This window comes from Dendrobates tinctorius, unplaced genomic scaffold, assembly GCF_039654945.1.
Source record: "Dendrobates tinctorius isolate UK_male_01 unplaced genomic scaffold, ASM3965494v1 ptg000367l, whole genome shotgun sequence".
In the NCBI taxonomy this organism is placed as follows: Eukaryota; Metazoa; Chordata; class Amphibia; order Anura; family Dendrobatidae; genus Dendrobates; species Dendrobates tinctorius.
Genome location: NW_027362033.1, coordinates 2,489,653 through 2,504,101, shown reverse-complemented (window position 1 = coordinate 2,504,101; position 14,449 = coordinate 2,489,653). Strand labels below are relative to the sequence as shown.

Genomic DNA, 14,449 nt, shown 5'->3' with positions numbered 1-14,449 from the left:
TGCGGATGCCGCAGCAGTTTGACACCTGTTCCATTGTCCAGGCATCAAACCGCAGGGGAAAACCGCTGGCAAATCCGCACTCAGCCTTGGGACCCCCTCTATTCTTGACAAGCCTTGCTGAAGTTTGCAGCCCCCAGCTGTGAGAATTGCCCGGCTGGTTATAGAAAATACAGGGGAAGCCATGCCGTTTTTTTCATTCATTCATTTAAAGCACAGGCGGTGGCTAATGACTACCCCCATCAGCCTCTCCTGCTGTTATTAGCAGCAGGGGTAGGCTGATGAGAGTAATAGTCCCATCAGCCGCTGCCTGCCATCTCTTATTCTCCCCGACTCACTCCGATCGCCGGTAGAGCAGGGGAGAATGAGTCGTGTTCAGCACCCGGCACCGGGGAACAGCGCTTACTGTAACGCTTCTTCCCTGGCGCCCATCCTTGTACTGATGCGGCACACACATCACGTGTGCCCCAAGTATTACACACACGGACATTGACATCTCTGGTACCGGAAATATCAGGATGTGTGAAGGAGGCATTATAGCGGGTTTTTGTATCAGGTTTTTATGTTTGGCAGCGGTCATACGCTTCTTATGGCAAAAAATAGTTTTTGCATCACCACATTCTGAGACTTTTTTCCATATTTTGGCCCACAGAGTCATGTGAGGTCTTGTTTTTTGCGGGACAAGATGATGTTTTTATTGGTACCATTTTCGGACACATGACATTTTTTGATCGCTTTCTATTCCGATTTTTGGGAGGCAGAATGAACAAAAACCAGGAATTGGTAAAATTGATAAAGCGGTTTTATTCTTCGGGTCAGTACGATTACTGCGATACCTCATTTATATCTTTTTGTGTTTTGGGGCTTTCATATAATAAAAACTATTTTAGAGAAAATATATAATTTTTGCATCGCTTTATTCTGCGAGCTATAACTTTTATTTTTCCGCTGAGGACGCTGTGTGGCGGCTCGTTTTCAGCGGTACCATGTTTATTTATATGTCTTTTTGCCCTTTTTGTTCGCCAGTATGAGAAAGCATTGTTTGCCTCTTTTTTACGGTGTTCACTGAAAGGGTTTAGTGGGACAGTTTTTATAGGTCGGGTCGTTACGGACGCAGCGATACCAAATGTCTACTTTTGTTTAGATTTTATTTCATGATAGAGTATATTGATTTTTTTTCTTACAAGTTTTTATTACTTTATTCCTCCTTTTACACTGTCCCACTATGGGACACTCACTTTTTGCAGGCCAATGGCTTCTGTAGCTTGCAGATGAAGCAGCGTCCCCGTGCCATGGAAGCGGTCAGTGCTGCACTGACACAGGGAGACTCGCCGATCATGTACTACACGCTGCGCACGATCAGTAAGTTTCCTAGCCCTGGATTGTCAGGACGACACCAACGATCGGGACCCCGTGTGGTCTCCGATTCAAAGGCAGAGGGGCGCATCCCCCATGTGCATTGCAGATCACGATGACGCTACATTCCATCCGTGGGCAGATAGGTCACATGGACAGAACATTCCGTCTGATATCAGAAAGGGGTTAAAGGGAGACCCCTCCAGATCGGAGGCCACAAGTGAGAGTATTCCATGTGGATTCAGCATAAACCTCTTTGGCACATCAAAATTGTCAGGCAAGCTGCACCTGAAGGTGCAGAGTAACTGACCATGAGGCATCTCGGGAGGGCCGATCTCTTTAGGAGAGCATCTCCCCTCTAAGGACAGGACACTGGTGGGTGAGGGCTTGGCCATCTGCCCTTGATGTAGGTGCCATGGCTTTGGTTGCCAGCGCCGCTCCATGCGTGTAGCCACCATGTGTCACCATCACACCTCTGACCGTTAACGAGACAGTCTGTAACTAACGAGAGCGACACAGGAGACCGCCGCGTCAGAAGATTATATACAAAGTTTAATGACGTGGTTCATGGTGTGAACAGATGGCGGACCCTCGTCACCGCCGCAGACACTGTACAGAAACGTAAAAATAGAACTCTGATATGTAGAGCAGGGCGCACAATGCCCCACCCACTCCATAGCTCCGCCCAGTCCATGGCTCCTCCCCTCAGCTGTCCTCCTCCCGTACTTTGGCTTTCTTTTTCTTGTGCTCGGAGGTTGGCGTCTCCTCGGAGATGGAGACTTTCTTCTTTTTGGCTGGAGTCTGCTCCTCCTCGATCCCGTTCTCAGAGACGTCTCCCTCAGACTTACGTTTCTTCTTTTTCTTCTTGCTTGGCTCTTCCTCCTGGAAGAAATGACGTGTGAGCCTGGCAGCGCCCGGTGGGACTTGTAGTGCCCCACTGCATACAGATCCCAGCCTTACCTCACTCTCCTGGACGGCAGCCTCGTCTTCCTCCTCGGCAGCAGCGGCCAGAGCCTCGAGTCGCCGCTTCTCGCGTCTTTTCTTCTTCCGTTCTTTCTTATCCAGCTTACGCTTGATCTCAGACACCACTTCAGAGGCCTGGAAGAGACGGAGGTCGGTGAGCCTCCCCGCCAACCAGAATCATCCCTGCCCCCATTGGCACTGGTCGGATCAGGCTCATTAAATCAGTATTTCCCTCCAGCAGTAGTCAGGAGAAGAAGCCTCATCACCTCCAACCATCAGACCTGCCCCGATGTGTCGGCCTCCCTCTCACCCCCGATGTGTCGGCCTCCCGCCATCCTCACGCCCCCCCCTTCCTCCCCCAATCCTGATGTACTGACCTCCTGTTGCGCCTCCTTCATCACCTCCAGATTCTTACGGGGGGCCTCCCCTGTCTCATAGAAGGCCAGCCGCTCCTCCACCTGCTCCCGCAGCTTATCTCCGAACACAGGCGTCGGGATTTCTGAAAGAAGACGACAACCGTGAGGAAAGAAATACCAAAGCTTATCCAGCCGAGGGGTTTACTCCAGTCCCACCCAGAGCTGCACCGAGCCGCTAATTATGCTCGGCCGTCCATGACACAAGGTGCAGCTTTGGATGGACTGGAGGACAAGGCTTCGCTCAGAGAAAGGATGTCAGCATTCACCGGAGTGATATCCTGTTGACGAAAAATATTGAACATCACAGCGAAGCCCGGAAGGCAGTCGGAGAGTGTGGGGCTCACCTGAGAAGCAGTCTATCCTGCGATACCAGGGGGGCCTCACCTGAGAAGCAGTCTATCCTGCGATACCAGGGGGGCCTCACCTGAGAAGCAGTCTATCCTGCGATACCAGGGGGGCCTCACCTGAGAAGCAGTCTATCCTGCGATACCAGGGGGGCCTCACCTGAGAAGCAGTGTATCCTGCGATACCAGGGGGGCCTCACCTGAGAAGCAGTGTATCCTGCGATACCAGGGGGGCCTCACCTGAGAAGCAGTGTATCCTGCGATACCAGGGGGGCCTCACCTGAGAAGCAGTGTATCCTGCGATACCAGGGGGGCCTCACCTGAGAAGCAGTGTATCCTGCGATACCAGGGGGGCCTCACCTGAGAAGCAGTCTATCCTGCGATACCAGGGGGGCCTCACCTGAGAAGCAGTCTATCCTGCGATACCAGGGGGGCCTCACCTGAGAAGCAGTCTATCCTGCGATACCAGGGGGGCCTCACCTGAGAAGCAGTCTATCCTGAGATACCGGGGGGCCTCACCTGAGAAGCAGTCTATCCTGCGATACCAGGGGGGCCTCACACCTGAGAAGCAGTCTATCCTGCGATACCAGGGGGGCCTCACACCTGAGAAGCAGTCTATCCTGCGATACCAGGGGGGCCTCACACCTGAGAAGCAGTGTATCCTGCGATACCAGGGGGGCCTCACACCTGAGAAGCAGTCTATCCTGCGATACAAGGGGGGCCTCACACCTGAGAAGCAGTCTATCCTGCGATACCGGGGGGGCCTCACCTGAGAAGCAGTGTATCCTGCGATACCGGGGGGGCCTCACCTGAGAAGCAGTGTATCCTGTGATATCGGGGGGGGGGGGCCTCACCTGAGAAGCAGTCTATCCGGGAGGCGATGGTGCACTTGTTGGCCAGGTAGCGGGAGATTCGCCCCTTGTTCTTGGCAGCCGCTCGCCCGATGAAGGTGGAGTGGAAGATCAGGCCGTATTTCGGGGTGTTGCCCCTCGTCTTTAAAGCCCTAAGAGGCGATTACTGAAATTTGGTAATTGTACGAAAACAACCCCCAGCATGCTCAGTCCATCCCCCTCTAGTCTACAGGATTCACCCACAGCCCTCATAGCTGACCTGAGCAACAAATGATGGGGGTGGTTGTTCAGACTACGGGGTGGCGGTCATCACTCACGCTGACGCATGTCAGACACCAACGCCCGTCACTGCCATCACCACAACCGCCCGGCAGCTGTACCTGAAGAGCGCCTTCTCTGCCCCCAGGATCTGCACCGTGGACGCCGGGTACTTGGCCAGATTCGTCAGACTTCCTGCATGAGAAATCAAGCGGGCACCGACCTGTGGAGAAGTGAGGAGTGTGAGGGTAGGACGGGGCAGAGCGCCACAGAGAAGTGGAGTGTGAGCGGAAGATGGGCCAGAGCGAAACAGAGGAAAAGTGGAGTGTGAGTGTAGGACAGGGCAGAGAGCCATGGAGGAGTGAGGGTAGGATGGGGCAGAGCGCCACAGAGAAGTGGAATGTGAAGGTAGGATGGTGCAGAGTGCCACGAAGTGGAGAGTTAGGGTAGGATGGGGCAGAGCGCCACAGAGAAGTGGAATGTGAAGGTAGAATGGGGTAGAGCGCCACAGAGAAGTGGAGAGTGAGGGTAGGATGGGGCAGAGCGCCACGGAGGAAAAGTGGAGTGTGAGGGTAGGATAGGGCAGAGAGCCATGGAGAAGTGAGAATGGGGCAGAGCGCCACAGAGAAGTGGAGTGTGAAGGTGGGATGGGGCAGAGCGCCACAGAGAAGTGGAATGTGAAGGTAGGATGGGGCAGAGCGCCACAGAGAAGTGGAGAGTGAGGGTAGGATGGGGCAGAGCGCCACAGAGAAGTGGAGAGTGAGGGTAGGATGGGGCAGAGCGCCACAGAGAAGTGGAGAGTGAGGGTAGGATGGGGCAGAGCGCCAAAGAGAAGTGGAGAGTGAGGGTAGGATGGGGCAGAGCGCCACAGAGAAGTGGAGAGTGAGGGTAGGATGGGGCAGAGCGCCACAGAGAAGTGGAGAGTGAGGGTAGGATGGGGCAGAGCGCCACAGAGAAGTGGAGCGTGAGGGTAGGATGGGGCAGAGCGCCACAGAGAAGTGGAGAGTGAGGGTAGGATGGGGCAGAGCGCCACGGAGGAAAAGTGGAGTGTGAGGGTAGGATAGGGCAGAGAACCATGGAGAAGTGAGGAGAATGGGGCAGAGCGCCACAGAGAAGTGGAGTGTGAGGGTAGGACAGGGCAGAGAACCATGGAGAAGTGAGGAGGATGGGGCAGAGCGCCACAGAGAAGTGGAGAGTGAGGGTAGGATGGGGCAGAGCGCCACAGAGAAGTGGAGTGTGAAGGTAGGATGGGGCAGAGCGCCACAGAGAAGTGAGGAGTGTGAGCAGAAGATGGGCCAGAGCGCCATGGAGGAAAAGTGGAGTGTGAGGGTAGGACAGGGCAGAGAACCATGGAGAAGTGAGGAGAATGGGGCAGAGCGCCACAGAGAAGTGGAGAGTGAGGGTAGGATGGGGCAGAGCGCCACAGAGAAGTGAGGAGTGTGAGCAGAAGATGGGCCAGAGCGCCATGGAGGAAAAGTGGAGTGTGAGGGTAGGATAGGGCAGAGAACCATGGAGAAGTGAGGAGGATGGGGCAGAGCGCCACAGAGAAGTGGAGCGTGAGGGAAAGATGGCCTAGAGCGCCAAAAAGGATAAGTGGAGTGAGGGTAGGATGGGGCAGAGCACTTCATAGGTGAGCTGTAAGCAGAGACACGGATCAGCAGTGTGGGGTTTCAGCACCAGTCTCAGTGGATTGACAGATCACTGACATCACTTCCGTGGGGTCTTCACCCTTACAGCGACACTCACCACTTCTCCGATGAGGGCGGACAGGCTGGGGGCCACCTGGTTCATCTTGGATCGCAGATATTCCTGCAGGCTCTTGCGATATTCAGACAGGGAGATGACGCGGCTGGAGAAGCTCTCGATGTTGATGAGGTCGATGGGGGAGATATCCATACCTGAGAAGACAACCCATTAGTGACCAACGCCCCGACACCACGTCACCCAGCCCCCACCACTAGCACCTACCCATGGAGGAGCGTGAGGCCTCCAGGATGGCCTGAGCCTTGGCGCTGTCCATGACGATCTCCTCCATGGCCTCCAGCTTCTCCTCACTCAGCTCCTTGCGGTTCCCAATGAACTTGGCGGTGCGGCAGTACGTGTAGTTGTCGGACACAATCTTTATCAGCTCCGGGAAGTGATATCCGTACCATTCCCTGTGGAGGAAGTGGAGTCAGCACACACTCCGGACACAGCAGAGCTGCAGCTTTGGATGTGACTAGAGGATGTATCCCCGATAACAGTACAGCGCCCGCACGCTGCGGCTTGTGGTGCAGACGGAGACGTTCATCTTCCTCCTCTTTCTATACAGACGGTGGAAGGAGCCGCCGCCTGTGGTAAGCATTGGGAGGTGCAGCCCGTACATCCCCAGCGTCACCCCGGCCTCACCTGACCCTCATGGAGAAGGTGTTGATATCCTTGTCCAGCTGGTCCAGGAGACTGATGGACTGGATGATCATGTTGTCCACCCGGTTGACATTGAACTTCACCTTGGCTCTGGAGTAACTGTGACCCAAACCGAGCTGAGCCTTAGAGGCCGACTGTGCGGTCAGACCCTTCACCAGGGAGTGGAAGTGAAGACGGATTCCTGCAGAGAGAAGCCATGGGTCATACAACTTCATAATGGGGAACGAGGGGGGTCCCAGGAGGTCAAACAGGAAAATGGGTCATACTACCTCAATGGGGAACGAGGGGGGTCGCAGGAGGTCAAACAGGAGAATGAGTCATACAATCTCACAGGTAAGGGCTGCAAAGAAGGGGCTCAGGAAATGAAATTTTATACCTCCTAACAGGGTAAGCGGGGGAGGGGGGGGGGGTCAGATAGGAGCAAGAATGGGCCATACCACCTCATGGCAGGAGGCCTGCACCGTCACCAGCCTCCTTTGGACATACAAGTAATCAAGAATCTTCCGCTCACCATCTCTTAATTGCTAATATGTCCGAAGGCGCCGACAGAGACCGTGGTGATGGGGTGCACAACTGCACGTGAGTCCCGATAAAAAGAGTGGCGACACCGCTGCATGGCACGGGAGGGTTGTCCTAATAGACGACAACCACTAAGGGCGTCAACCAGTTCTAACGGGTCACACTACGGGAAGAGGAGCATCGGAAGGGAACAAGAGGTGAGGAGGCAGAAGAATCGCAGGCAGCCAGTAATCTACAGTAATGGAAGATGCCATCGGTGCCCATGTGCAGTCATGTCTGGAGGTCACCATGCTCCTGCCTCACCCCGAATGATCTCGGCCACCACGCCGCCGGTCTGGCAAGTGATCTTCAGCTCCTCTGGGATGGCGGCTCCGATCTTGACATCCCCCACACCCAGCAGCGCCTTCTTCTTCTTCCCCGGCACGTTGGTCTCCAGGAAGAGTTTGAGATCCTCATGGAGGAGACCTGGAGGGACAAAGTAGAAACCTGTCACACAGTCCGGCGACGCCGCCAGTGCCGGGCCCCCAGCCCCCGCCACGCAGTCCGGCGACGCCGCCAGTGCCGGGCCCCCAGCCCCCGCCACGCAGTCCGGCAACGCCGCCAGTGCCGGGCCCCCAGCCCCCGCCACGCAGTCCGGCAACGCCGCCAGTGCCGGGCCCCCAGCCCCCGCAGTCCGGCAACGCCGCCAGTGCCGGGCCCCCAGCCCCCGCCACGCAGTCCGGCAATGCCGCCAGTGCCGGGCCCCCAACCCCCGCCACGCAGTCCGGCAACGCCGCCAGTGCCGGGCCCCCAACCCCCGCCACGCAGTCCGGCAACGCCGCCAGTGCCGGGCCCCCAACCCCCGCCACGCAGTCCGGCAACGCCGCCAGTGCCGGGCCCACAACACCCGCCACGCAGTCCGGCAACGCCGCCAGTACCGGACCCGCAGCCCCCACCACACAGTCCGGCGACGCCACCAGTGCTGGGCGCGCAGCCCCCGCCACATCACAGGTTGGTGAGGACGAGCTCAGTAACTTTCTGATGACATCACTGATCTCAGTGGATTGACAGATTGTTAGTGACATCATCGCCCGTCCATCGCTCCTCCCCCGCAGTTACCTTCAGAGATGGCGTTGATGTTCTCCAGCGCGCTCTGGGCGGATCTGAAGGGTGAGAAGGCCACCAGCTTCACGATGGTGTTGAACTTGCCCACGTTCAGAACTGACTCCTCCACCTGCGGCAGCAGCATGCCGATCTCCTCCACCTCCCGCACCGCGAACAGGGCGTAGCCCGCGGCATGCTCGAACAGCACATGGAGCAGAACCTGCAGGAGAGAAGCGTTAGCAAACAGCACCACGAGGCTGAGCTGCCAGAGTCTCAGGATTGGGGGGGCCTCCAGTATAAAGCACCACTGAGCTCAACGGCCGGGGGCTCCAGCATACGGCACCACTGAGCTCAGCGGCCGAGGGCTCAGGATGGGGGGCTCCAGTATACAGCACCACTGAGCTCAACGGCCGGGGGCTCCAGCATACGGCACCACTGAGCTCAGCGGCCGAGGGCTCAGGATGGGGGGCTCCGGTATACAGCACCACTGAGCTCAGCGGCCGGGCCCTCAGGATGGGGGGCTCCGGTATACAGCACCACTGAGCTCAGCGGCCGGGCCCTCAGGATGGGGGGCTCCGGTATACAGCACCACTGAGCTCAGCGGCCGGGGCCTCAGGATGGGGGGCTCCGGTATACAGCACCACTGAGCTCAGCGGCCGGGGCCTCAGGATGGGGGGCTCCGGTATACAGCACCACTGAGCTCAGCGGCCGGGCCCTCAGGATGGGGGGCTCCGGTATACAGCACCACTGAGCTCAGCGGCCGGGCCCTCAGGATGGGGGGCTCCGGTATACAGCACCACTGAGCTCAGCGGCCGGGCCCTCAGGATGGGGGGCTCCGGTATACAGCACCACTGAGCTCAGCGGCCGGGCCCTCAGGATGGGGGGCTCCGGTATACAGCACCACTGAGCTCAGCGGCCGGGCCCTCAGGATGGGGGGCTCCGGTATACAGCACCACTGAGCTCAGCGGCCGGGCCCTCAGGATGGGGGGCTCCGGTATACAGCACCACTGAGCTCAGCGGCCGGGCCCTCAGGATGGGGGGCTCCGGTATACAGCACCACTGAGCTCAGCGGCCGGGCCCTCAGGATGGGGGGCTCCGGTATACAGCACCACTGAGCTCAGCGGCCGGGCCCTCAGGATGGGGGGCTCCGGTATACAGCACCACTGAGCTCAGCGGCCGGGCCCTCAGGATGGGGGGCTTCGGTATACAGCACCACTGAGCTCAGCGGCCGGGCCCTCAGGATGGGGGGCTCCGGTATACAGCACCACTGAGCTCAGCGGCCGGGGCCTCAGGATGGGGGGCTCCGGTATACAGCACCACTGAGCTCAGCGGCCGGGCCCTCAGGATGGGGGGCTCCGGTATACAGCACCACTGAGCTCAGCGGCCGGGCCCTCAGGATGGGGGGCTCCGGTATACAGCACCACTGAGCTCAGCGGCCGGGCCCTCAGGATGGGGGGCTCCGGTATACAGCACCACTGAGCTCAGCGGCCGGGCCCTCAGGATGGGGGGCTTCGGTATACAGCACCACTGAGCTCAGCGGCCGGGCCCTCAGGATGGGGGGCTCCGGTATACAGCACCACTGAGCTCAGCGGCCGGGGCCTCAGGATGGGGGGCTCCGGTATACAGCACCACTGAGCTCAGCGGCCGGGCCCTCAGGATGGGGGGCTCCGGTATACAGCACCACTGAGCTCAGCGGCCGGGCCCTCAGGATGGGTGGCTCCGGTATACAGCACCACTGAGCTCAGCGGCCGGGCCCTCAGGATGGGGGGCTCCGGTATACAGCACCACTGAGCTCAGCGGCCGGGCCCTCAGGATGGGGGGCTCCGGTATACAGCACCACTGAGCTCAGCGGCCGGGGCCTCAGGATGGGGGGCTGCGGTATACAGCACCACTGAGCTCAGCGGCCGGGCCCTCAGGATGGGGGGCTCCGGTATACAGCACCACTGAGCTCAGCGGCCGGGCCCTCAGGATGGGGGGCTCCGGTATACAGCACCACTGAGCTCAGCGGCCGGGCCCTCAGGATGGGGGGCTCCGGTATACAGGCTCCCCGAGGTCAGACCTCTACTTGCCGGCAGTGGGCGCAGTATCTAGCTCCGCGGGCTGAGCCGCCACATGCCGCACGGTGACGGGACACGTGGTGCTGGGCACATGGCGCCTCCCCATACGCGGACACCAGACGCCGCAGTCCCAGCCCGCTCTCTCCATTATACTCCCCGCTCCCGCCTCTCCCGGGCCCCGCTCTCACCATCTTGCTCCTACCGCGCCGCCGCTCAGAAAGAGACTAAACCGCGCGACCAGCACATCCGGACCAAACGTTCTGAATCCCCGCCTCCCATACAGGAGCCAATCACAGAGGAGATAATATAGAATGAGTATAAGAGCAACCAATCACAACCCGGAATATGCCGTCGCTCTCCCACCACAGGAAGTCACGGGACAGAGCGGCCGGAAGAGGCGGCAGGCTACTGGACTCTATGGTTAGTGGAGGACCGCGGACCGAGCACGTGGAGGACACGTGATATCTATACCGACCTCACTGCTCCCCCTATATGTATATATACTAGCGGAAGAGCCCGGTGCTGCCCGAGCATAGTAACTATGTTTAGTTATAGCAAATTATAATTATCCTCCATCCCATAGTCCAGTGCCCATATACGCATCATACATATCCTTCATCCCATAGTCCCATGCCCATATAGAATCATAGAATCGTAGAGTTGGAAGGGACCTCCTGGGCCATCTGGTCCATCCCCCTGCTCAAAGCAGGAATCACTAAATCATCCCAGTTAGATGTCTGTCCAGCCTCTGTTTGAAGACTTCCATTGAAGGAGAACTCACCACTTCTCGTGGCAGCCTGTTCCACTCATTGATCACTCTAACTGTCAAAAAGTTTTTTCTAATATCTAATCTGTGTCTCCTCCCATTCAGTTTCATCCCATTGCTTCTAGTCTTTCCTTGTGCAAATGAGAATAAAGTTGATCCTTCTACAATGTGACAGCCCTTTAGATATTTGTAGACAGCTATTAAGTCTCCTCTCAGTCTTCTCTTTTGCAAACTAAACATTCCCAAATCCTGCAACCTTTCCTCATAAGACAGGGTTTGCAGACCGGTCACCATTCTGGTCGCTCTTTTCTGAACTTGCTCCAGTTTGTTGATGTCTTTTTTAAAATGTGGTGCCCAAAACTGGACACAATATTCCAGATGAGGTCTGACCAAAGAGGAGTAGAGGGAAATAATGACTTCACGTGATCTAGACTGTATGCTTCTGTTAATACATCCTAGAATTGCATTTGCCTTTTTTGCTGCTGCATCACACTGTTGACTCATATCCAGTCTGTGATCTATTAGTATACCCAAGTCTTTTTCACATGTGCTGTCACTTAGCCCTATTCCTCCCATTCTATATATGCTTTTTCCATTTTTATTGCCCAGATGTAGTACTTTGCATTTCTCCCTGTTAAAAACCATTCTGTTAGTTGCTGCCCACTTCTCCAGTTTATTTAAATCTTTTTGAATCCTCTCTCTCTCTTCTCTAGTATTAGCTATCCCTCCTAGCTTTGTGTCATCAGCAAATTTAATCAGTTTACCCTCAATTCCTTCATCTAAATCGTTGATAAAGATGTTGAACAATACAGGGCCCAGGACAGAGCCCTGTGGTACCCCACTTGAGACATTCTTCCAACTGGATGTGCAGCCATTTACGACCACTCTTTGGGTCCGATCACTAAGCCAGTTATGAATCCACCTAACAGTTGCCTTGTCCATTCCATACTTAATCATTTTTTCAATAAGGATTGTATGAGAGACTTTGTCAAATGCTTTGCTGAAGTCAAGATATACTATATCTACAGCATTTCCTTGATCCACCCAATCAGTGATACCGTCATAGAAGGAAATTAAGTTAGTCTGACATGACTTATTAGTTACAAACCCATGCTGACTCTGTTTAATCACTTCATTCTTATCCAGGTATTGACATACATGTTGTTTAATAATTTGTTCAAAGATCTTTCCTGGTATAGAAGTCAGACTCACCGGCCTATAGTTACCTGGGTCCACCTTCTTCCCCTTTTTGAAGATAGGAACAACATTTGCTCTTCTCCAGTCTTCTGGCACTTCTCCTGTTCTCCAAGAATTTTCAAAGATTATGGAGAGGGGTTCAAAAATTTCTTCTGCTATCTCCTTCAGTACTCTGGGGTGTAATTCATCTGGACCTGGAGACTTGAATTCATTTAGGCTAGCTAAGTGTTTCCTCACTATCTTTCTGTTTATAGATATCCTGGATTCTTCTATTCCCTTAATAGGACAGTGAATAACAGTTGATGTTACATTTCCTTTCTGAGAGAAAACAGATGCAAAATGAGAAGGCTGAACTTTTAAATTCCTAACATCCTGTCTTACCATTTCATCATTTTCATCCTGTAAAAATCCTATGGCATCTTTGACTTTTCTTTTACTTTTGACATATCCCCAAAATCCTTTATTATTGCTTTTGACATCTCTTGCAAGCCTCAATTCATTTTCAGCTTTAGCTTAGCTGATTTGTGCCCTGCAGGTTCTGCAGACAGCATTATATTCTTCTTTAGATATGCCTCCCTCTTTCCATTTTATAAACATTTTTTTCTTCCTTTTTAGCATGTGCTTAAGTTCTGTGGTCATCCATCCTGGTTTCCTTAAATGCTTCCTATTCTTCCCTCTTTTCGGAATTGTTAACAACTGTGCTTTGAGAATTTCATTTTTCAAGATTTCCCATCCTTCCTGGACATTTTTGTCTTTAAGGATATCCAGCCATTGGATCCCTCCAATTCTCTTTCTGAATCCCTTAAAATCTGCCTTTCTGAAATCTAACCTTGACGTCTGAGTCTTCACAGGTCTTCCGCCTCTAGTTATCCAAATTACTAAAATAGCATGGTCGCTACCTCCTAGGGTCCCAGCCACTTTTACCTCCTCAACCATTTCCTCCCTGTTTATAAGGATTAGATCCAAGGTAGCAGTTCCCCTTGTTCTCTCCCTTACCTTTTGGAAGTTAAAGTTGTCAGCAAGAGAGGATAAGAATTTCCTTGACCTGTTAGTTTTGCCTGAGAGAGATTCCCAACAAATGTCTGGATAGTTGAAATCTCCCATGACAACTATGTCATATTTTTTGGAGAACTTGGCCATTTGATGCATAAAGAGTTCATCCATATCTTCAGCTTGCACAGGCGGCCTGTAGTAAATGCCTACAATGGTGTCCTTTCCATTGTTCTGTCCTTGTATTCTTACCCAAACAGTTTCCACAGAACTCCCAGTCTCTGAAGCTTCAATCTCTGTGCAGATATACGCGTTTCTAACATACAATGCGACACCCCCTCCTCGTTTATCAAGTCTGTTTCTTGCAAATAAGTTGTATCCTTCTAGTCTTGTATTCCAATCGTGTATTGTCCCACCAAGTTTCAGTGATTCCAATGACATCATATTTCTTTTCCTGTGTTAGTAGTTCCAATTCTCCTTGTTTGTTGCCCATGCTTTGTGCATTAGTATAGAAACATTTTAGTTTGTGATTGGTTTCTCTTTCTCCAATATTTTTATTAATTAGATTCTTTCGTCTTTGTTCTTCCTTTCCACTTCTAATAGCAGAGTTCTCAATAGCATTTGTCAGGTGTATGGCTTTTTCTGGTCTTTTGCTTCCCTTCCCATGTTGTTCTAGTTTAAAGCTCTCCTTACAAGTGTAGCAAGGCGACTTCCAAATACATGCTTACCAGTCTTCGTAAGGTGCACCCCATCTCTAGCAAGTGGTCCATCGTATAAGTAGTTCACTCCGTGATCCAGAAATCCAAATCGTTGCTGACGGCACCATCGACGTAGCCAGTTGTTCACCTGCAGAATCTTATTCCACCTCCTTGTTCCATGGCCATCCACTGGGAGGATGGAAGAGAAGACCACCTGCGCTCCCAGTTCTTTCACTTTCTTGCCTAAGTCTTCAAAGTCTCTGCAGATGGTTTCCAGGTCGTTTCTTGCAGTGTCATTTGTCCCCACATGTAGTAGCAGGAATGGGTAGTCATCACACATCCTCCATCCCATAGTCCCGTCCCCATATACCCATCACACATCCTCCATCCCATAGTCCCATGCCCATATACCCATCATACATATCCTCCATCCCATAGTCCAGTGCCCATATACCCATCACACATCCTCCATCCCATAGTCCCGTGCTCATATACCCATCACACATCCTCCATCCCATAGTCCCATGCCCATATACCATCATACATAT

At 54.1% G+C, this 14,449-nt stretch overlaps 2 protein-coding genes and 3 non-coding genes across 5 annotated transcripts in view; 1 reads left to right on the top strand and 4 right to left on the bottom strand.

Annotated features, from left to right (window-relative positions):
• Nucleotides 1-1,884: 1,884 nt before the first annotated feature.
• On the bottom strand, nucleotides 1,885-10,574 carry NOP56 (NOP56 ribonucleoprotein). Its single transcript, XM_073562811.1, has 11 exons — nucleotides 10,439-10,574; nucleotides 8,209-8,413; nucleotides 7,414-7,575; nucleotides 6,574-6,772; nucleotides 6,154-6,341; nucleotides 5,932-6,083; nucleotides 4,308-4,408; nucleotides 3,931-4,079; nucleotides 2,694-2,815; nucleotides 2,314-2,451; nucleotides 1,885-2,235 (listed from the first exon to the last, which is right to left on the bottom strand). The coding sequence occupies exons 1-11, from the start codon at nucleotides 10,439-10,441 to the stop codon at nucleotides 2,059-2,061; spliced, it is 1,596 nt and encodes a 531-aa protein (XP_073418912.1). The 5' UTR covers nucleotides 10,442-10,574; the 3' UTR covers nucleotides 1,885-2,058.
• On the bottom strand, nucleotides 2,521-2,587 carry LOC141075723 (small nucleolar RNA SNORD57). The gene has a single exon (XR_012227329.1). It is a non-coding gene; the product is annotated as a small nucleolar RNA SNORD57 (small nucleolar RNA).
• LOC141075724 (small nucleolar RNA SNORD56) lies at nucleotides 2,970-3,042 on the bottom strand. Its single transcript, XR_012227330.1, has one exon. It is a non-coding gene; the product is annotated as a small nucleolar RNA SNORD56 (small nucleolar RNA).
• LOC141075725 (small nucleolar RNA SNORA51) lies at nucleotides 6,409-6,538 on the bottom strand. Its single transcript, XR_012227331.1, has one exon. It is a non-coding gene; the product is annotated as a small nucleolar RNA SNORA51 (small nucleolar RNA).
• The window catches only part of LOC141075690 (uncharacterized), a 74,353-nt gene continuing 70,426 nt past the window's right edge, over nucleotides 10,523-14,449 (top strand). Inside the window, exon 1 of the mRNA XM_073562808.1 lies at nucleotides 10,523-10,670. Coding sequence (XP_073418909.1) covers nucleotides 10,562-10,670 — 109 coding nt within the window. The 5' untranslated portion in view covers nucleotides 10,523-10,561. The remainder of the gene's footprint in view (nucleotides 10,671-14,449) is intronic.